The sequence below is a fragment of the Raphanus sativus genome, chromosome 6 (assembly GCF_000801105.2).
Source record: "Raphanus sativus cultivar WK10039 chromosome 6, ASM80110v3, whole genome shotgun sequence".
In the NCBI taxonomy this organism is placed as follows: Eukaryota; Viridiplantae; Streptophyta; class Magnoliopsida; order Brassicales; family Brassicaceae; genus Raphanus; species Raphanus sativus.
The window spans coordinates 25,500,065-25,523,026 of NC_079516.1; the positions used below are offsets into that span (position 1 = coordinate 25,500,065).

General features: G+C 34.7%; 1 protein-coding gene, 1 long non-coding RNA gene and 1 pseudogene across 2 annotated transcripts; 2 read left to right on the plus strand and 1 right to left on the minus strand.

The window, feature by feature from the left end:
• Positions 1-1,328: 1,328 nt before the first annotated feature.
• LOC108809432 (uncharacterized) lies at positions 1,329-1,769 on the plus strand. The gene is made up of 3 exons (XR_001942836.2): positions 1,329-1,489; positions 1,562-1,607; positions 1,678-1,769. It is a non-coding gene; the product is annotated as an uncharacterized LOC108809432 (long non-coding RNA).
• Positions 1,770-10,128: 8,359 nt separating this feature from the next.
• LOC108808108 (thaumatin-like protein 1) lies at positions 10,129-10,983 on the plus strand. Its single transcript, XM_018580302.2, has one exon. The coding sequence runs from the start codon at positions 10,213-10,215 to the stop codon at positions 10,981-10,983; it is 771 nt and encodes a 256-aa protein (XP_018435804.2). The 5' UTR covers positions 10,129-10,212.
• A 5,641-nt stretch (positions 10,984-16,624) lies between these two features.
• On the minus strand, positions 16,625-17,625 carry LOC108808109 (uncharacterized; annotated as a pseudogene).
• Between the last annotated feature and the right edge of the window lie 5,337 nt (positions 17,626-22,962).

The following is a 22,962-nucleotide window of genomic DNA, read 5'->3' on the forward strand; positions in this document are numbered from 1 at the left end:
ACAACTTCGTGTATCTCTATACTCTAGTTAACGTATATGTACATTAACATCAAACCCTTATAACTTATATAACTCGTATACGCCAACTAAATTTCCGGAAAATGTAAAATATTTTTTTCATATTAATTATTTGTTTTGAACCGAATCACAAAATACATATAGTCTACCGAAAACGTAAGAAACGCCTAAATGAAACCCTAAAATACACTATTTATGAATTTGCAATAATTTTGCAAGGGGTTCCTCGTAATTCCCTTACAAATTTGCGAGAGAATTGTGAGGGATCCATTGCATTTCTCTTGCAAAATTATTTTTTCCAATTCAAACTTTAAATAAAATCTAACTCTTTATAACATAATACTGTGTATATATATGTTTATATATATATATAATAAGCCGACAAAAAAAAAATATATATATATATATATATATAAATATATAAATATCTCAAACTATAATACAAAATTTAAAATTTTACATTATACATTTCAAAACAAAAACACTAAATCAAAGACAAAATCACTAATCTAAACTCAACCCTATATCTCAAACCCTAAAATCTACATATAAACTCTATAACCCAAATCATTAATCTAAACAAAAAACTAGTATTTTCAAATTTAAACAAAATCTTAAACTTAACTTTAAAATTTAATCTTTTAGAATTTAGTTCCAAAACTTAAATTTATACCTCAAACACTATATTACAAAACCATACACTTATAACCTAAACCTTATACCCCAAATCATAAAAATCCAAAAACCAAATTTAACATTTTCAAATTTAATCACCAAAACTTAACATAAACTAATAATCTAAATTTTTAAAAATTATTCATAAATTTAACTCTAAACCCCAAACCTAATACCCCAAATTAACCTTACATAAAAAACAACCTTATATCATAATACACTAATTAAATAAATTTATAAAATTATATTAAATCGAGTTGTGTTATCCCTGACCCAAACCTAAACCATAAATATAAATTTAGAACTTTTCAAGTTTATATTCTCAAATTAGTTTTAATTTTTCTTAAACCAAATAAATAGAATACATATTAGTTTACCCAAAACTTAATAAAACCCCAAATGAAATTCTAAAATACAGAGAATTATATATAAATATAGATTTGCAACGGATTTGCAATGAAACCCTCAAAAAACAAAAACTCTCGGCAATTCCCTTGCAAATTTGCGAGAGATTTGCAACGGAAACTAGGTCAATATATAAACACATTAACCTACTCTTCTTCTTCAGTACAGCCGTCAAAAAAAAAAAAACACATTTTTTTTTTCTTTTCTCTCCTTCCTTGTCCTCCTCTTTGCCTCCATATCTCTTTTCGCCAGAACCCTCACCGCCAGCTCTCCTCTCTTTCTCTCTCTCACTGCCGGATCTATCTATCTCACGGCCACTTCACCTTTTAAACTATGTAACCTGTCTCCACAGAGCTCGTGCGACGCTTGCTACACCACCACCACCACCACGGTTTGACCTCTCTCTTACTATCTCTCTGTCCCTCTGTTTCTCTGTTTTGAACTGATTTTTTTTTTGTTTTAGGGTTGGAGGAGGCAAGGCAAGACGAGCCCGGAACCACACCACCACGGTTTAACCTCTCTCTCTCTTTCTCTATCTCTCTGTGTTTATATCTGATTTTTTATTTTCGTTTTGGTAAGGGAGGTGAAGGATGGAGAAGAAGCTTGATGGTTTAGGAGACAAGGCCAGCCATTGTCGCAGTTGGCGTGGTTGTGCGGCGGTCGCAGTTGTAACATCCCGAAATCCGGCCCGTTAAATTGTGTCAACTGAAAGGAGAAGCCCACTGGCAAAAAGGCCCAAAAGGGAGAAACCCTAGGTTTCCCTTCCTATTTCCTATAAAAGGAAGTGCCTCCTCCCATTTTTCTCTGCAAAGAGAATAGAAGCGAAGCCCTGTAGAGATTCCGAGCCAGCAGCCGTCAAGTGACCCGAACCCTAGATCTAAGCCGCCTCTCTCCTCTCTCTCTCTCTCCCGTGTGTCTCTCTCTCTCATCCTCGGTGCCCTCTCTCTCTCTCTCCTTGCGGCGGCCGATTGGTGGTGGTGGTTGTAGCCGATTGGTGGTGGTGATCAGATCTTGCATCTCCCTTGTTCTCCTTTTCCAGATCTATTTGGTAAGCCTCAGATCTCTTGCTTCTCCCTCTTTCTCCCTATGGTGTGTCACTGGGTGTGATAGATCTGATCCCTAATCCCCTTTTTCCCATATCATGTTGAGTGATAGTGCATATCTGTGGTGTTGGGGTCGAAATCAGATAGGGCAAAGTTGGCATCCAAATTTCCGTTTAAAAATTATTTACTTGAGAATTTTCTACGGTTTTTCGGAAAAGAAAAACCTGTACGAAAGAATTTGCGGAAAAATCTTGTTTTAAGACAACGATTCTTAAAACGACGATTTTTTAATCAACGATTTAAGAAATCAACGATTTCTTAAAAAACAACGACTTCTCAATCAACGACTTAAGAAATTAACGATTTCTTAATCAACGACTTGAAAAATCAACGATTTAAGAAAGTAACGATTTCTTAAAATCAAACGGAACTTTGTTACCAAAGGACCAAACCTCCGCAAACAAGCGTCCGAAGAGAATCGTAGCTTTGCGATAAGTTCAAACACTTGGATAACGGACCTCAGACCACGGCATAAACACGATCGCGATGGCAATTGGGTCACGAACGAGAGCTCGGTTGCTATAGCAAACGGATCACGAAACCACGCTCGGTCGCTATAGCGATCGGGCGTTCGTACATCGATCATTCTCCGAAACGTCCGAAGTCTTCCGAAACGACGATACGACGTGAAACTATGCATTCTCGACTATCCGTATAGCCGTTCTCCGCAACTCACGACTATCCGTTTCTTGATCTCTCGATCAAATGGATTCGTCCGTTGTGTTTACGATAAAACCGCGGAAACTTAACCTTATCGGAGAAATCGTAAAAACGTCTCAAATCAAAAATACGGCCCAAAGGGGTCCTAAACTTGATTCGAGGCCCACTTACGATTTCTTAAAAACCCATAAACCCTATGACGGTTTATGCTTGGAGGAAAAGCATCAGTTTCCGCGGAAAAAATGGAAACTTTCCGCAGATAATCATGAAGATCGGAAAAAATGAAATATTCTCATTTTTTCGACTATGACGGCTAAAGGGCAAAAGGGGTAGCGTAAACCGACCTTGGAGGGAGTATATAAGGAGTTCAAGGCGAGAGGCATAGAGGCATCACTTTTCCAGAGCAACTTAGCACTTAGAGCAATTTAGGCAACTTTCCGTTTTTCTTTTTTTGAGCTGCGACTCAATTAGATTTAGCCACCTTCGGGTATTAGAACTAGGATCTCGCCGACATCTCTCGTAGCCGAAGCACGTTACCTTGTTGTTGTCACGCTCATACGCAGATTCAGAATAAAATCCTTCTTGCTCTCTTTTTACGATTTTTATTTTTTATTTTCCGTTATTGTTGTGTTCTGATCGCTTGACGTGTGTTTTCTCAGAAATCTGGGACCTTCTGGGAAATTAGGGTTTTCCTAGTTTCCTTATTTATATGAAATATTGACGGTGCGAATTTCGGTTCCCACATGTGGTTGTACGGTTGACAGCTTCTCCTCCTAGATCTAGATTGTGTCATCGAGTAAGGCAAAGGTGAGGACTCGGTTGTGAACCCCTTTCATATTGGATAATGTCTCGGGCGTTAGTCCCTTGTTAGTGTTGCCTAGATCTAGGTCTGACTTGTGTTGATATGATGAAAGTATGATGGTTGGTTATTGATATGAAAGAACCTAGTGACTGATAGGTTGTAAAAGTATAAACCGGTTGTGTGTTGAGATGAATGAGATGTGTGATAAGAATGAAAGTGTCGTGAATGAGATTATGAGTTTGAGATAACATTGAGATTCGATGAGACTGTTGGGCGATGTGAACGCCGTCGATCAGTTATGTTTGGGCAATACAAATACCGTCGATCAGTTAAGTAGGGCGATGTGAACGCCGTCGATCAATTATGTTTAGGCAATACGAATGTCGTCGATCAATTTAGTGCGTTAGAACGCGTCGATGAAGAAGGGTGGTAACGATGGGGAGGAAGCCGTGATTTACGGTATGAGTTAGCAGCGCTGTCGATAACGATTAGGATCGCTCGCGGCGGAGATAGGTCCGCAGGCGATAGGTCATGATTGAGTCTAGTGTCTATGTTGTTTGTGATTGCTAAATGATATTAGTTTGTGACTTGTGTGTTGTATTATGTAATATTAAATGAGTTCGTAGGTTCCAAGAACCTACCCTCACTGAGTAATCCCAATTACTCACCCCTCCTTCTTGTAGGTATGACCAAAGAGGAGCAGGAGCCGGAGTTGGAATGGTGCCATCATTTTGAGTTTTCTTTATCTTTCTGAACCTTTATATTCAGGTTTCGTTTAAGTTTTCGTTGGATATTTCAATTTTTAAGTTGAGTTTGGTTTTATGTAAGACAATTTATGCTTCAATAAAAGTTGTTAGACGAAAAGTGTTGTGTTTATGGTTTTAAGAAAGATCCTCCGGATAGGGATGTTACAATTGGTATCAGAGCGGGGGTTAAACCCACCGGTGCTGTCCCGGGTGGGTAGGTGTAGATCAAGAGTATTTTATATCCGGATTTCAAAGTGTTTTCAAAGTGTTTTCAAACTTTTATGAAATGAAATAACTTAAGGCACCATTCAGACCGAAGCTCCTCGCTTACTCGACAAGGTTAGTGAACTTTTTTGCAATCAGAATCTGACGCACCATTCATTGTATCAGGATGCCACCAAAGAACGCCAATGTTACTTCAACAATGACCACCGCCCAGAGAGCAACTCGGCGTGCGGCTAGAGCTGAATCTCGTGCTACAAGTTTGAATGGAAGTTGTATCGAAGTTGAGATAGAGTTGAGGGACACATCAAGAGTGGTTCCGAAGAAGGGTCAAGTTCTTATGGATGTTGCAATGTTGGAGGAGTTGCAGATGTACAGAGAGGCCTTCCAAGGGTGAATGCCATGGAATTGTGGTGTTATAGGACGAGGAGTTGCACCACCTTCCACGGGATCAGTTGCAAACACACCTCTAGCACCGGCGATAGTGCAAGGACCTACCTACTGGGATATGATGAAACACATGAAGAACATGCAGACAGAACTTTTCAGCGGAAGGGAGGATGCAATTGTTGCTGACAATTGGAGGAGGCAGCTGGTCAGAAACTTTGACTCAGCCAGATGCCCGCCTGAGTTTCGCAGAGACTTGGCTGTCCACCACCTAAAGGATGATGCGCTAGTGTGGTGGGAAGGCATAGTAGAAGACGTACAAGGACATCACGATCTGACTTGGACATATTTCCTTGAGGAATTTAATTAGATGTACTTTCCACAGGAAGCAATTGATCGAATGGAAAGCCAGTTCCAAGATATTAAACAAGGGACTCGGAGTGTGAGAGAGTATGGCGAAGAGTTTAATAGGCTGAGAAGGTTCGCGGGGCATCACATGGGAAAGCGTGAACTTGTACGACGGTTCCCAAAAGGAATGAGGATCAAACTTAAGAACAGTTGCAACGTTCGAGAATATCAGAACATAAACGAGTTGATCGAGAAGGCATCAGAACAGGAAGCCGGGCTGGAAGAAGAACGTAGATAGAAACAGGTTACCCAACCCAGAGCTGCAAAGCGGACCCGAGAGACAATAGAAGCCATGAACGTTGCTCCAAACCAAACTGTGTGTGGAAGGTGTGGCCGAAACCACACTGGTCAATGCAAGGCATCATTGTGTTTTCAGTGCGGACAAGTGGGACACTTGAGGCGTAATTGCACACGACCTAGACGTGGGAATCCTCGGGCGCTGACTTACTTACCATGTCAACAGTGCGGTCGATTTGGGCATCTAGAGGAAGACTGTTGGACACCACCAGCCATGGCGGGAGTAAGAGAACCACCACAACAGCCGCCTGAGCCACAGAGGCAGACAGCGAGGTCAGGATTGTTTGTTGCCAGAAACCACTAGCAAGTTGGGCTAATTTCGGGTATGTATTTTCGTCTAACCTCGGGTTGCTTAAAAATTAAATGAGTTAATGTGATAGCCGCTGAGTCTAATAGTTTAGGACTAGTGAACTGCATGGTATCTTTAGTTGGGGGAAAGACTTCTAGAAACCAGGTCGATGTTAAAGTCAACGATCGTCGTACGAGCACCAAAGTTAACCCGCAGCTAGACCTGTAAGAAGATTCAAATTGGAGGCCAAGAGAATCGAGAACGATAAACCAGAAATGAAAGTGGAGAATGCATCTACCACTAGTGAACTCATGTACGACCATATATTCCATTTAAGCATATCGATGTCAGCGTATGAGGCTTGTACGGGATGCCATGTAGGACCCCTTTATGTTTGATCAAAAGTGGGGGAGAGCTGAGAATTAAAGTTGGAGAGGATCCATGAAACTACTAAGCAAGTGGAGCGGCATGATATGGGCTAAGAGAAGAACAAAACCGTGATAGGGTAACACCAGAAAGCACCATAGTGATGTGGAATTCGCATAGAGGATGCTAGGTAACTCAGAAAGAGAAATGAGAAATGAGAATGAGTATGTTAAAGAGTCAATGAACTTGTATGATGTTTTGTTTGGAACCCGAGAACGGGTGTGCGTCTAGAGTCTGATGTGATGAGAACCCGCGGGACAGTAGTCTAACAAGAGGTACCCGCGGGGAGTTAAGTGGAAAGACCATGAACGGACGGTGACCGCGAGATGCGGGATAGAAAATGTGCCTACTGCGAGATGTGGGATATAAGAAGTTCCTACCGTGAGAGGCGGGATATAAAATGTGAAAAGGTGTCGTAAGGTCGATTCAATGACGAGTCGTGGCATAGTTACAACTATTGAGACGGACAGAGCCAGTGAGCCAACTGACTGCGACTCGGGTAGTCATTTAGGAAGCTGGAGGGACGAGGTCCAATGAGAGGCCGCCTTCCAGGTCAGGCCGGAACGCCATGACGAACACTGATTTCACAATGTATCCACGTGACAATTGAGGACATGAGTTGATTATTCATAACCATCAGTATAGGTGTGTCTTGACGTATCTATGGTCAGAATGCATGTTGAGTTTGTAAAACCGCAAGGAAGATGTATTTCAAGGGGAAATGACATGGATGGTATGGGAAAGGGATAGGATCTAAGAGGACGTTTGGATCTCCGTGAGGATTAGTGAACCGAGCTTGTTGCAGGAACCATTAGATTGCAAATGCTGAGTTAATTACCCGTTTGGGTTTCGGATGTTTAGGTTTGGAGTTTCGACACGATGAATTCGGGGACGAATTCCCATTAAATGGGGGAGAATTGTAACATCCCAAAACCCGGCCCGTTAAATTGTGTCAACTGAAAGGAGAAGCCCACTGGCAAAAAGCCCAAAAGGGAGAAACCCTAGGTTTCCCTTCCTATTTCCTATAAAAGGAGGTGCCTCCTTCCATTTTTCTCTGCAGAGAGAATAGAAGCGAAGCCCTATAGAGATTCCGAGCCAGCAGCCGTCAAGTGACCCGAACCCTATATCTAAGCCGCCTCTCTCCTCTCTCTCTCCCGTGCGTCTCTCTCTCTCTCATCCTCGGCGCCCTCTCTCTCTCTCTCTCCTTGCCGGTGGCCGATTGGTGGTGGTGGTTGTAGCCGATTCGTGGTGGTGATCAGATCTCGCATCTCCCTTGTTCTCCTTTTCCAGATCTATTTGGTAAGCCTCGGATCTCTTGCTTCTCCCTCGTTCTCTCTATGGTGTGTCACTGGGTGTGATAGATCTGATCCCTAATCCCCTTTTTCCCATATCATGTTGAGTGATAGTGCAGATCTGTGGTTGTACGGTTGACAGCTTCACCTCCTAGATCTAGATTGTGTCATCGAGTAAGGCAAAGGTGAGGACTCAGTTGTGAACCTCTTTCATATTGGATAATGTCTCGGGCGTTAGTCCCTTGTTAGTGTTGCCTAGATCTAGGTCTGACTTGTGTTGATATGATGAAAGTATGATGGTTGTTGATTGATATGAAAGAACCTAGTGACTGATAGGTTTTAAAAGTATAAACCGGTTGTGTGTTGGGATGAATGAGATGTGTGATAAGAATGAAAGTGTCGTGAATGAGATTATGAGTTTGAGATATCATTGAGAGTCGACGAGACTGTTGGGCGATGTGAACGCCGTCGATCAGTTATGTTTGGGCAATACAAATACCGTCGATCAGTTAAGTAGGGCGATGTGAACGCCGTCGATCAATTATGTTTAGGCAATACGAATGCCGTCCATCAATTTAGTGCGTTAGAACGCGTCGATGAAGAAGGGTGGTAACGATGGGGAGGAAGCCGTGATTTACGGTATGAGTTAGCAGCGCTGTCGATAACGATTAGGATCGCTCGTGGCGGAGACAGGTCCGCAGGCGATAGGTCATAATTGAGTCTAGTGTCTATGTTGTTTGAGATTGCTAAATGATATTAGTTTGTGACTTGTGTGTTGTATTATGTAATATGAAATGAGTTCGTAGGTTCCAAGAACCTACCCTCACTGAGTAATCCCAATTACTCACCCCTCCTTCTTGTAGGTATGACCAAAGAGGAGCAGGAGCCGGAGTTGAAATGGTGCCATCGTTTTGAGTTTTCTTTATCTTTCTGAACCTTTATATTCAGGTTTCGTTTAAGTTTTCGTTGATTTCAATCTATAAGTTGAGTTTGGTTTTATGTAAGATAATTTATGCTTCAATAAAAGTTGTTAGACGAAAAGTGTTGTGTTTATAGTTTTAAGAAAGATTCTCGGGATAGGGATGTTACAGCAGTGATGGTGGTGCGGTGGAGGGAGGCGGCTGACTATCTTCTAGGGTTAAGAGTTTTTTTTTACAATTAGGTTTGGTTAAGTTTAATTAGGTTTGTTTAGGTTTAGTTAAACCGGTTAAATTAACTAAACCAGTTTATTATTTCTTTTTTTAGGATTTGTAATATATTCATTCATGTATTTAAATATGCATTTGTACGTACTGGTTTTATATATATATATATATATATATTTTTATATTTATTTGTATTTTGATTTTGTGTTTTTTTATTTTTTTTTAATATCTTTAAAACAATTTGCAACGGTATTATTTTCTTGCGGATCTCTCGCTAATTTGCAAGGAAATGAGGCAACGAAATGAGGTTCGTCGCAAATTTGCAAGGAACTATTTTTCTTCGCAAATTTGCAACGGAATTGCAAGCATTTTTAATTTGCGAAGGATATGTTTCCGTTGCAATTCTGTTGCAAATAGCGATTTGCAATGGAATTGCGAGGGTTTCTTTTTTTACAAGAGACATGTTTTTTGTAGTGGAAGTATTGGTAATTGAACATGGTCACGATATTTATAAACAGTAGTTACATGATGAACATTTTACAGACTTGCTATATAATCAGAATTTTTAAAAATCTTTCCCTTTTAATAGTATAGATTATTAATATATTTTCAGATCTACGTACCGCGAAAATTATTTCGCAGATAATAGTGTATATATATATATATATATTAACTTTTAAATACAAATCATGTATTTTTAATCTCACTCCGCGCAGGTGCGCGGATCCCCTAGTGTAATGATTAATTCTCATGTGTTTGATAAAGTCGAATTGGCCAGTTTAACTCTCGTATGATTAAGTGTTTAATCAGTTTTTAAAACGAAGTCGCTGAGAGAGTTAACAGACGTTTAGTTTTAAATCGAATTTAATAGTTGTTGACCCAACCCAATGCTTTATGTAACTTCTATAAACGATCCTAGAAATTCCTATCCAACATTTAACTTTTGTTTGTCTCTTTGCTTAAGAAAAGAAAAGAAAATAGCACATAAATTATTTGAACAATCATTAAATTTTAATAACTGAAAATAGCACATAAATTAAAATGTCAAACGAATAAAAGGCAAAAATCAATGAAATAACTTGCTTCGTGTTTCCATTTACAAGTTTTATTATGTGAAGTTTTGAACCTGGAAAAAAAAATTAAAAGATCAATGAACATGTATGGGGTTCTCTGACCTCTGGAATGGCCGACTCATATAATGGATTAGATAATAGATTTTATGAAAGTTTCCATTAAACTAATCCCCACTTATCATATAAACACTCTTTTAACCTTTTATATATCAAAATCACCACATTACCGGAACGACCAACAGACCAAGTGAAAAGCTAACGATAATGTCTCAATTCTCAAAGATGGGTTTGGTCAAAGTCGCTTCCTTTCTCTTGGTGATTCTATTTCTCATCAATGGTGGTTCCTTCACCACTTTCACCGTCGTTAACCAATGCAATTACACCGTCTGGCCAGGACTTCTCTCCGGCGCCAGAACCGCTGCCTTATCCACCACCGGTTTCTCCTTAAACTCGTCCAAGTCACGAGTCATCTCCATACCCGCCTCCTGGTCCGGCCGCATATGGGCTCGCACGCTCTGCAATCAAAACGCCACCACCGGGAAATTTACTTGCGTCATAGGCGACTGCGGCTCTTCACAAGTAGAATGCTCCGGCGCCGGAGCCAACCCTCCGGCTACACTAGCCGAGTTCACACTCAACGGCTCCGACAATCTTGATTTCTACGACGTCAGCCTTGTGGACGGTTACAACATCCCCATGATGATCTTACCACACGGCGGAGCTAATGGAGTCGGTAAATGCAACGCCACGAGTTGTGCGGCTGATCTCAACGGCGTTTGTCCTGCTCAGCTGAAAGTAACGGTTGATGCAGTGGCAGTGGCGTGCAAGAGCGCTTGCGAAGCGTTTGGAACGCCGGAGTATTGCTGTAGCGGCGCGTTTGGAACGCCGGACAAGTGTAAGCCGAGTGAGTACTCTGCTTTCTTCAAGAAAGCTTGCCCTACGGCTTATAGTTATGCTTATGATGATGGCACAAGCACCTTCACTTGCTCCGGTGCTGATTACGTAATCACTTTCTGTCCTCCTTCTCCAAGGTAAATTGTTTATTATTTTTTTTAGGAAATAAGGAAATTAATATATTAGCTCTGTTAATTAATGGAAATTAATATATTAGATTTGTTAATATTTAGAAAGTTGGTTATTTGAAAAAGAAATAGTTGTTTCGTTTGATATTTAGTTCAAAAAAATTCAAAAATATGTTATTTTCTGAATATTCTTTGTAGATTTAGTAACGGGTTGTTCGTTTCTATAGAAGAAGAGTTTTGTTCGTATATTTTTATTAATTAATATACAGATTACTTCTATCTAGATTTGAAATATTTTTATTATTCTATTAATGTACTTCATTGTTTGTTTTTCTTTTCTTTTTGACTGAATATTTCATTGTTTGTTTATAGTTCAGGGAGTGCATATGGGGATCCCAAACCGGAGGCGGTTAACGTTTCGGCCGCAGCTTCTCCGGACGCGTCACCTACCTTCTCAGTTCCATACATATTAGGCGTTTTAGCTAGGGCTGGGCAAAAAATCCGAACCCGAAAAACCGAACCGAACCCGATCCGAAAAAGTAGCACCAAACCCGAACCGAAATTGATTAAATATCCGAACGGGTTCAAAATTTCGGTATTTAAAGAACCGAAACCGAACCCGATCCGAACCGAAATATTTCGGGTACCCGAATGTATCCGAAATAAAATTTATATACTTAAATATATACATTATTTTTATATATAATGTATATTAAAAATATTAAAAATATATAAGATACCTTTAAGTTTTTCAAAATACTCGAAAAATATATGCAAATAGTCAAAAGTAAATGTTTAAAATAGCTAAAGTATACTGAAAACACCAAAATAGTTAAATATCTATTGATTCTTTATCCAAATATTCAAAGAAAACCAATTTATATGTTAAATTAAGGTATTTTGACATATATGTTATGAAAATTTATATGTGATATATTATCTTTCTTATAGATTTTGAAAATTTAAAGTATATAATGAATTTTGAAAATTTAAAAACATTTTAAATGGGTTATCCAAACTCGAACCGAACCCGTAAAGATCCGAACCGAACCCGAACCGAAATTTAGAAATATCCGAATGGGGCTGAAATCTTTGACCCCGAAAACCCGAAATCCGAATGGACTGAACCGAAACCCGAATGGGTATCCGAACGCCCAGCCCTAGTTTTAGCTGTTGCGGTATCTTGGGTGAATTTTTAAGTTCGTTCTAGTTTTTATTTTTATTTTAGTTTTATGTGATTGTGTTTCTTCCGATTCCATAGATTTAGAATAGTTATGGTTATGGAACATATTTTTTACATTTCATAAAATAAATAGTTTTATAATTAAGTAAAGGGAAAATTGTAAAGACGAAATAAAATTTAAGCATAGTTGTCTCTTTATTATAAATCATTTTTTGCCCAATTTTAAAAGTTAATTAAATAAAAGTTTTATGAATCAATTGATTGAAAACCTTGATAAATCAAATTTTAAAATTACATTGTACTAAAGGTAGATTTCATATTCTACGGAAAATTGGTTAGTAGAAAGTGAAAAGTGAATTCCAGATTAAACAAATTCGTCTACTTTTCTTAGAATGAAAAATCGACCTTTAATTAAAATTCTAAATAGGAAAATGCAATTTCTACTAAAATAAAGATAACTACTTTTCAGTCGAACGAAGCTTCCACATTTATTACGTATTCTAAAACTTCTGAAATGCAAAATCTAAACATTATTCAGGCAGATACATAAAATATAAGGAAAATTGCCAAAAAGAGAATAAAAACTAGGTTATTGTCCTTTTAGTGTAAAACCATTTTTGTCAATTTTTCTTTTTTTTACCCTTTGTATTTCTGAAACTAATGAAATAAATAATTTTGTGAATCAAAAATTATTAAAAATATAAACAATTAATAAAACACCCATATACACAAGCTGGTAATTCTTTTTTTTGTTCAAAAACTTGATAAATATATATATATTTTTTTAAATACGTTCTACTAAAAGTAAAATGCGTTTTTTTACGAATAGTATAATAGAAAATGATTTCTAAAATAAACATGTTCATCTACTTCTTTCAGAACGCTCGTTCTACTATTTACTAAATTTCTAAATAAGAGAAATGTGCATTCTACTAATCGTAAAGGTATCCACTTTCCTTTTGAAAGCATCTTCTACTTTTATAAAGTATTCGAACCAGATCAGATGCGTTTGTGCTGGGGTCGGAAGTTACATTAGAATTTCCAACTCTTCGTTTACTATTATACTAGATGATAATATGTGCCCTGCGTGGAGTAAATTATTTAAATATATTGTACTAAAATATTATAAACAATATACATTTTGTTATCAGTAACGTTTTACATTTGATTAGAGGTGGGCATTCAAGTACTATTTGGTTCGGTTCGGTTCGGTTCAGATCCTTACGGTTTTAGTTCGGTTCGAATGTTTGCAGGTTTGAGTTTGGATAACCTATTTAATTGTTTTTTCAAAAATTAAAGTTCATATATATTTTAAGTTTTTCAAAATATAAAAATAAAAATAATATATAATATATAAATTTGAATAATTTATGCCAAAATACTTAAACATAACATAAAAATTGGTTTAGTTCAAGTATTTGGATAGGAAATCAATAGATATTTTCTGTATTTTAGGTATTTTAAGTATTATTTAGCTATTTTAATATATACTTATAATTATTTGTATATATTTCCAAGTATTTTGAATAACTTAAAAACACCTTATATATTATTTTAGATATTAAATTTTAAAATAATTAATATATTTAAGTATATAAATTTAGTTCAGATACCCAAAATATTTCGGTTCGGAACATGTTCTGTTTGGTTTGAACTTATTCGGATATCTAACTAGTTTTGGTTAAAGTTCAGTACTATTCTTTGGATTAGATTTGGTTCAGGCTTTTGAATTCAGATTTTTTGTCCAGTCCTATATTTTTATTGTAACAAAAATTTAAACGGAAATGATGATGGTTTATATTGATTTTGGATATGCAACAATTTTTAAATCAAAATACATTATATTACGGGGAAGTTTCAACTTTATCAATTCCAAAGTACCATTATTCATCTTTACCATTGTTAAAAAGACATTTTCAAAAATACCTTATTCATTAAAATGTTAAAGACTTTTATACTATTATTTTTATATGCTCTTCAAAATTCTAACCCTAAACTCTAAATCCTAAATCCTCAACTCTAAGCCTTAAGTTTTGGTGTTGCTAGAGTTTTATTTAGTTATGTGCCATTTTTTTTTCTATTTTTACGTGTTTTGTTTTTAATATAGTTTAGACTTTGGTGAGTGCAAGAGAATATGATGGTTTTAGTAATGCTAAGGGTTCGTGGTTTCACATGGGTTATTGTTATCTAAGATTCTCTATAGTTTAGAATTTTTAAGCTGTTTTTTGTTATTCCATAGTTTGAAATTTTATTGGTTATAGTTTAACCATTACATGGGAGTTTTAGTAGAGCACTCAAGTTTTTTTTAGGTCAATTTGTTTAGTCCAAGTTACGAACTATTCGAGATAGGACTATTGTTTTTTATGGAGCTGCAGTCGCGCCCATGGATATATTCCCATTGTCAAGACCAAAGATAATCTGAAGTTTTCATCTCTCCTTGTTAAAATTAAAGTTTATTCCCGAAGGAATTTACTGATTTATTTTCTTCGACATAGTGTCTACGACATGCGTGATCTGCTTTGATGATTGTAGAACTGAGTGTTGCATTCCACGTTTGTTGTGTGGGGGGAGTATTAAAGATATGTTGGACCGGAATATATGTATCTTACGGACCAAAACTGTAAAGCTCGTGAAATCCATGAAACCCATGAAAATCCTCAAGATTAAAAGGAAAGACTTGAAAAGTAAGTTAATCAAAAGATATTCTTAGCATATTTTCATTAAGTGTTTAGGAAAGTTAACATTATTTAGCATTAACATTATGTTAATATATGCATGAGGGTTTTCTTCAAGTCTTTCCTTTTAGTTTTGAAGGTCTTCATTGGTTTCACCGGCTTTACATTCTTGATCCGTAAGATTCATATCTTCCGGCCCAACATATATCTCTAATAAATATCCAATCATGTCTTTATTGTTGGTCGATAGAGGTTAAGACATAACTGTTGAAGAATTCGAGAAAGGCCATGTTGATTCAGAGAAATTCTTTAATGCTGTTCCCAACTGGTTCTATACTCTACATGGTCAAGAAAATAACCCATATCTCTTGAAATACGTTACATTTCTCTGTAACCAAACGGATCATATCATCGTGGTAGTAGCACGGTCTTGTCTTGATCATGTGGACGTATAGTTATAGCATATATGTGTATATATATTCATCTTTTCTAAAATCACTGGATCTGAGTACTAGAATTAAAATCTGTTGTTTTACTATTATTTGTAGGGTGGTATATCGGGAATTAAATCTTTATATGCTACCAAGGTTCTTGTTGCTTCTGTAAGTAGCAAATGCTATATTAAAAAAAGCTTTGGTTTTTTTCTAGATTAGTGAATGAAAGATCATCTTGATCTCTCTGCAAGTGGTTTTTTTCTTTGAATTTACCTGAATTCTTCATGAGATTTAACGTAAAAACTAAAAACGCAGGAGAATCTGTAAAATCTTCTAACTTATTACTAGGTGTTTTCCTGCACCATGTGCAGAAATAAAAGTTTTAAAATATAAATTTATTTTATAATACAAATTTTGTTAATTTTTGATTTTGTTAATTTTTGATTTTATTATTTTCTTACAATATATAATCTTAATTTAATCATATGTAAGACTTTAAGATTAAAAAAAATTATTCAATGTATATTTAGTAATATATATGTATATCTTTTTGTAAAATATATTAAATCAAATTTTGTAAATGTAAGAGAAAATTTTGTTAAATGTATAATTATCAAAACATAAAACTACATAATTTTCTAAAATTTATGGATATTAAAAATAAACTAATAGTATTGGATTAGAAAATTACATTTAAAAACTGTATAATTTTGAAGAATTGTTTTACTAATTATAATTATAAAATAGAACTAACTTTTGAAAAATCCAAAATAATATTATATTTCTATTTATAACATTATATTATTTATTGATATATTAATGATGATCTATGAGTTATTATCATATTTTAAAATTTACTAAAAATTAAATCAACAATAAATGTAAATGTCCATGTCACTATTTAAAGAATTTTTTTTAAATGCATAGTATTTTGAAGAATTGTTTTTTTAATAAAAATTATATACTTATAAAATATAGCCAAATAATATTTCGAAATTTTAATTATTATTATATTTCTATATAATTTATTATTTATTGTTATATTAATTATGATATATAAATTATTACCATATTTTAAAAACTTACCTTAAATATAAATCAATATTAAATGTAAATATGTCATAATTATCTATAAGTTATTATCATATTTTTAAAAAATTATCTTAAATATAAATCAACACTAAATGTAAATATCCATGTCATAATTTATTTCAAGCCATGTCATCAATGTTAGTATGCCATGTCATAATTTTTTTTTTAAAATTAATATGGTGATGACACATGTCAAAATCACTTCTCAAATATACACATTACACACATGCCCAAGATCAACATTACAAATATGGGGTTAAGATTTCTCTTTTATTTGAACATTAAGATTTCATAGAGAAGAAAAAATGGGCAGCCCGGCAGTGTACTTCCTGAGTCAACGATGTATATATTGCCGGAGACATATTGAGAAGAGTCGTGAAGTAGATAACGAACGAGAGAGGTGAGCCCTGGATCCACGGTCTGGTTCACCTTTAGCGGGAGTATTCGCTCGCCCACATCCATGAGCCACTTTTTCTGCATAAGTTCTTTTGTAATCTCTGAATTCAAAAGCCCCGGGGCGATCGAGTTGACTCTTATGTTGTAAGCACCTAACTCAATAGCCATCACTCTTGTCATGATATCAACACCAGTTTTGGAACAAGCATACGCGACTGCGCCGTAAAATGAATTGCGGTGGAGCCCTGCGATGGATGAAATGTTTATCACCGAGCCACCACCGCTTTTAGTGTCACGCATTAAAATGCAAACGTATTTGGATACTAACCAAGCTCCCTTTAAGTTAGTTTTTAAGACGTTGTCCCATTCTTTTTCTGACAGATCTAAACATGACATGATGCCGCCTCTGATTCCGGCATTGTTGATCAATGCATCTATCTTTCCAAAGATGTCCCAAGCTTCTTTAACCGCTTTTTGAATGGTGGCTGCGTTTGATGAAACGTCTAGCTCAAGAGAGGCGGCTTGGACTAATCCAGTTGTGTTGATTTCAGAGCAGAGACTCGAGACGGTCGACACTACTGAGCTGCTGCGATAATCTTGCAGCCAGCTTGGGCTAGATCAAGACAGATCTCTCTTCCTATACCAGATGAAGCCCCTGTCACAAGAACCACTTTGTCTGTAAGTTCACACCATGGCTCCAGTTGCCTCAACACCTGCTTATCTCCCTAAGATAATAACATTAATCATGTAATTTCTGATAAAAATAAGAGAAAAGAGGAAGACATGACTGAAAATTTAGATTACAAAAAAAAACAAGAAATTTTGAACACGTTAAAGAATAAAGAAAAATATCTCACAGTTTGAAGATTACTCATTTTCTTGCTTTCTACTTATATTGATGTGCGTGTGTATTCGGTGGATAAGGAAAAGAGCATAACACAGCTTATATATTGAGACATAAAACCTCATCTCTAGACCAAAATGAAAACCTAACGTGCCATTCTAAGTCTGCCAGAGATTAGTATAATCCACCATGCTCTCTGGTTGGGTAATTTCTTTGTTTTTTTTTTTTGCTAAATGGTAATTTCTTTGTTTTTGAAAAGGATCTAGTTGGGTAATTTTACTATGTTGTGTTCTAAAAAATAATTAGTTGTTCCCTTATCATTCATTGAAAATAATTAGGATCCCGGTGAAGATCTCGCTAAGGCTTACAATTATCATAGAAAATAATTTTACTATGTTGTGTTCCAGAAGATAATTTTATAAAAGTGATGGCTTACAATTTCCACCATATCTTCTACATATTTTTTTTTGCAACACCTCTACATTTTGACAGGTTTACCGTAAAATAAAAAACCTTTTCATTTGAAATTTTTAGAATACCCTCAATTAGTATTATTTTCTAATTTGAAGGTAAAAAGCAACATTTTAAGATGATAAACAATGTCAATTGGGACGGCTTCAGATCGCTTCTTATTCCATCCATATCTTTTTTTTGGATAGAGAATTTTTGAAATCATATATATACCTATAGTCTATAGAGTTTTGATTCGATTTTGGTCTCTATTCGGTCTCAGCTCGAGATTCAGTTCTAAATATTTTATAATTAGATCATGTTCATCTATGTATCCATTTGTTTCAAAAAAAAAATTGGTTCTGTTCTTTTTTTCCTTACCAAAACCCATTATTTTTATGGAGATTATTGGTAGAAGAATTCTGATAGAATTAAAAAGCTCGGAAATTCCATTATTATTGTTTTTTTACAACAAAAGCTACTCTACTAAGAGTCTATCTGGTCAGAAAACCAAACCGGAAATATATAATCTACATATAACATAGTTTAAAGAGAACTATTCGCATCACGTAAAAGCTTATCCATCATTGTGTTTTGTGCCCTTGAAATACGTTTAATCTTGAAATTATAGAAAAAAGTCTTACTGCGGCAAAATTCTTCCACATATGTAGAAAAGAATGGTTATTCTTCAGGTGATGACACCATCTTCACTAGTTGAGAACCAAATACTACATCTGAGAACTGTAGGGTTTTCATACACTTCATAACTCAAATCAAAGCTTCACATTCTGCATGTAAAGATGATAGGCTTCTTCGAAAATCCATTGCCCTTATCATGACGTCTTCCGAGTCCATCTTACGACAGTACCAACCCTGTCTAGTAAAAACATCTTTGTCTTTCCAAGTTCCATCAACATAGCAGACTTTGGAATACCCCGTTGATTGCCAATCAGTATCTGACTGGAAATAATCATGATGTTCATTCACTAATAGTTGCTCCTCATCCCAAAGCGTTCCCTCAATTTCTGCTATACGTAGAATTTTCTAGGGATTTTTATTCTTATTTTTATAAATCTTATCATTTCTATTCTTCCATATATATAACATAATTCATGGAAAACAATCAGAATCAACATTTTTTGGGAACCACCAGAAAAGATAGTCCAGACTGGTAAACACCGAGTTTGATGGAAAAATCCTGGGAGGAGAAGAGATCCTACATACAGCCCATGTTTGTAATGCTAGGGGATATTTAAATAGAACATGATTATAGTTTCCTCATATGCTCCACAAATACAACACTGGAGGTCGCAGTCAATTCCGCGTGCCCTCAAATTCTTTGAGACTGGCAGAGTCTCCTATAATACTTGCCAAACAAAATGCTTTAGTTTTGGAGAAGATTTAAGTTTCCAAAAAAGCCAATATGGGTTTAATATTTAGTCCATAAATTATCATCCTTGGCCCCTTTTCTCGATATAAGGATTAGGTTTGAAAACATAATCTAACTGAATATTTACCGGACTCTGTGAACATCCAACCATACGTATCTGGCTTTTGTGTCCTGCTAACTGCCAGATACGTATAAACATTCATGAAAATTTTTAAAATATTCTTTTATACACTAATAATCAATTAATTAGTTTAATAAAAAGTATTTTATATATTTAGATGAATCAACTTATTTTCTAAAGAATTCTAAAATTATTCTCATGATGATACGTAACTACAAAAAATGTTGCATTGATCCAGAATTAATATATAGGGGATATTATTGAAATAAAGTTATAATGGTGGAACAAACAGTTGGAATATTAAGGGGGGGGTTTATTGTATTAGAGATTTGATAAAATTTTCATGGTTTTAGATCTGATGAGATTTGGTGGGTTTTAAAGATTTGATGGAGATTTTGATGGAGAATTTGATAGAATTTTAAAACAAAACAAAAGACCAATTTGGCAAAATCATTTACTTTTTAATATTTCAAAACCCCCACCTTAGTTTTCTACCAAAGAGATTAATAAAACAAGTTCGTATTAAAAAAACACATTTGAGGAGTTCAGGTTTCTTTCTCAGATTAATACTACGTGATTATAATTTTGCGGGCCAAGTGTAAAGACCTTCGACCATGGTTTACCGGCTCGCTTAATTGGTTTAAATGATGCTTAAAACTTATCCATTTGTTATACCTAAGAAAATGAAACCCAAAAAATCATATTTGGTTTGTTTCATTGTTTGCATATAGTTTTGATACCTGGCAACTTTGGAGCATTAGAGCTTATTTCTGCTTTGGAAATTGAGTTGGAAAGGAGAATTGAACCTGCATCAAACGTCCAGAAAACCCTGCTAATCCAGTGCGAAGAAGGTTAGTGATGAGTAGGTGGTAAGAAAGAATTAGCTTTGATAAGAAACGTGGCGTTAGGGACGAGAAATGAAATGGGATCATTGTTTCTTATGTTTAAATTCCACCTCTTGAGGTGGTATTCTTTTCTATTGGATTTGAGTATAAATTTTTTTTTTTAACAACCCACAATAATATTAGATATAAATTATTGATGAAATCCATATTTTACAATAAGGGGAGTTTTGATAGGAGTTTTATAAATACTATATCCAATAAGCATGGATTTGTTAGAACTTTTATAAATAACATATCCAACAAGAGAAGATTTGGAGAAAACCCAAAAAAAATATTCAAATCCCTAATACAATAAGCACCCCTAAATGTTCAAATTAAATGGAGAGTACAGTTTGCATAGAAATTAGAATTATCATCATTAACAAAATATGGAAAGTATTAGTTATCCTAAATGTAGAAAATATATTTGGTTGTTTATTACAAAATAATAATGTTACTAGCATGACTTCGTATATAACTCCACAAAGCAAGGGTAAAATCTTATGAGATATTATGAAGAACGATTCGTAACCAAATTTTTAATGATAATATTACAAGAAAGACTCAAAACAAAACAGTCATTTATGACCAAACAAAAAATTGTGTATACTTTACGAATATAACACTGTGAAGTCTTTTGTGGTTTGTGAAGTCCTCTGTAAAAATACTTTACAAACCAAATAATAATTGTGCGAGAAGACTTTATATTTTCGTGTAGAAATCCTAAAAATAATTTATAAATTTTATAGGAAATATGTTTTATGGAAAAAATTGAAATCATATAATTATAAACATTTCTAAATGATATAAATTTAGATTTACTAAAACTGAATTGTTTTCAACGTAGACGAGTGAATATATATTATAAGTCATGAATGTCTTTGGTCAAGGTTTGATACATATGTTTTAGTATTGTTTGGACTTTTTTGAGTTATATTTTAGAATCTTAATTTTTTTAGAAGAAAAAATCAGTTCTACATATATGTGTAGTTTTGTATACATTAAACACTTTATAAGTTGATCATGTGTTTAATGAAATGTTTGTTAATATTTTAGTTAGTTATTTAAATTTAGGGCTTAGAAGATTTATTGGTAAGTCTTCTAACATATAATACAGTAGAAGACTTATCGGAGAGTCTTCTTGAAAAAAATAGTAAATTTGAAGTTTAGAAAACTTCCCAATAAGTTTTCTAATTTATTTTAATCTAAAAGACTTGTAAAAAAATCTTCTCAACCAAAAATATCTAACCCAATTGAAATTGTGTCTTCTTATATAAACAAAAATTACACATTTTCTCTCTTCTCAAATTGCTGCAACAAAAATGTGCGAACTTAAAAACACCAAACTTTATACTAATTTCACATTTTTGTCTTATGTCTTTCTGATTAATTTATCCTGTTTTTTGCATATTTTTTACTATATTATTCTCATCTTTCATTTTTTAAAAGATTAAAATATAAATTTGGGATGTATTTTTGTACGTTTTATATGTTAGATTCTATAAAGTCATAGATTCAGACTAATATGACTATTTTATTTATTGTTTAAGCATAAAAATAATTTTTGAAGTTTTTTCTGTTTTCGTTTTTAGATATTAAATATTTCTTAGATCTAAGTCGGATTCCGTAATTCTTGGAAGACTTCACGAGCAGACTTCTTGAGCAGACTTTTTAAAAGACTTCTCGGAAGATTGCTCTGAAGACTTCACCAGCAATTTTTTCATACAGACTTCTCAGTATATTTTTTGGAAGACTTTTCGAGAAATATTCTAATGCATTGTGCTAAAAAATTCACTTTTATTCAAGTTCTCTTTTATGGTTAGAAATAGGCATGGGCATTCGGGTACCCTTTCAGATATGGATACTATCCATTCGAGTATCGGTTTTTCGGATTTTGAAAATGGTCCCATTCGGATACTACAAAAACCCGGGTTGGGTTCGAGTCGGATCCGGGTGGGTTCGGGTCTTATCAAAAGTAACCAAACTACTCGATTTGACTCAGATATTTTATATCCAAACTAATAAAACTTAAAAAAATAACTTAAAAACCCAAAAATATTTAATTTATATAGTTTAAATTGGTTATTTTTGTCCAAAAGTAACTATATATATAATGTTATTTGGGTATTCTTATCCAAAACATCTACTTTTATCTATAAATACCTAAAATAACTAATATATTTGATTTATAGTTTTAATTTTAGGTATTAATACTATTGTAAATATAATTAAAATAATACTATATATATATGTATATATGTTCAGATATATGTATAATCATTCGGTTCTTGTGCGGGTCGGATTCGATTTTGGGTTTTTGGATTTTTGATAAATGGTCTCATTCGAATATTTAGACAAGATCTGACCGGATTAGATACCAAAAATCGGTTCGGGTAAATATTTAGGGTATGGATATTATGTCCAACCCTAGTTAGAAGATTCTTGTTTTGATAGTTTATATTAAATAATATTAATAAATCCACTTAAATTGATTGTCGGGTAGAAGAATTTTGAGCATATATA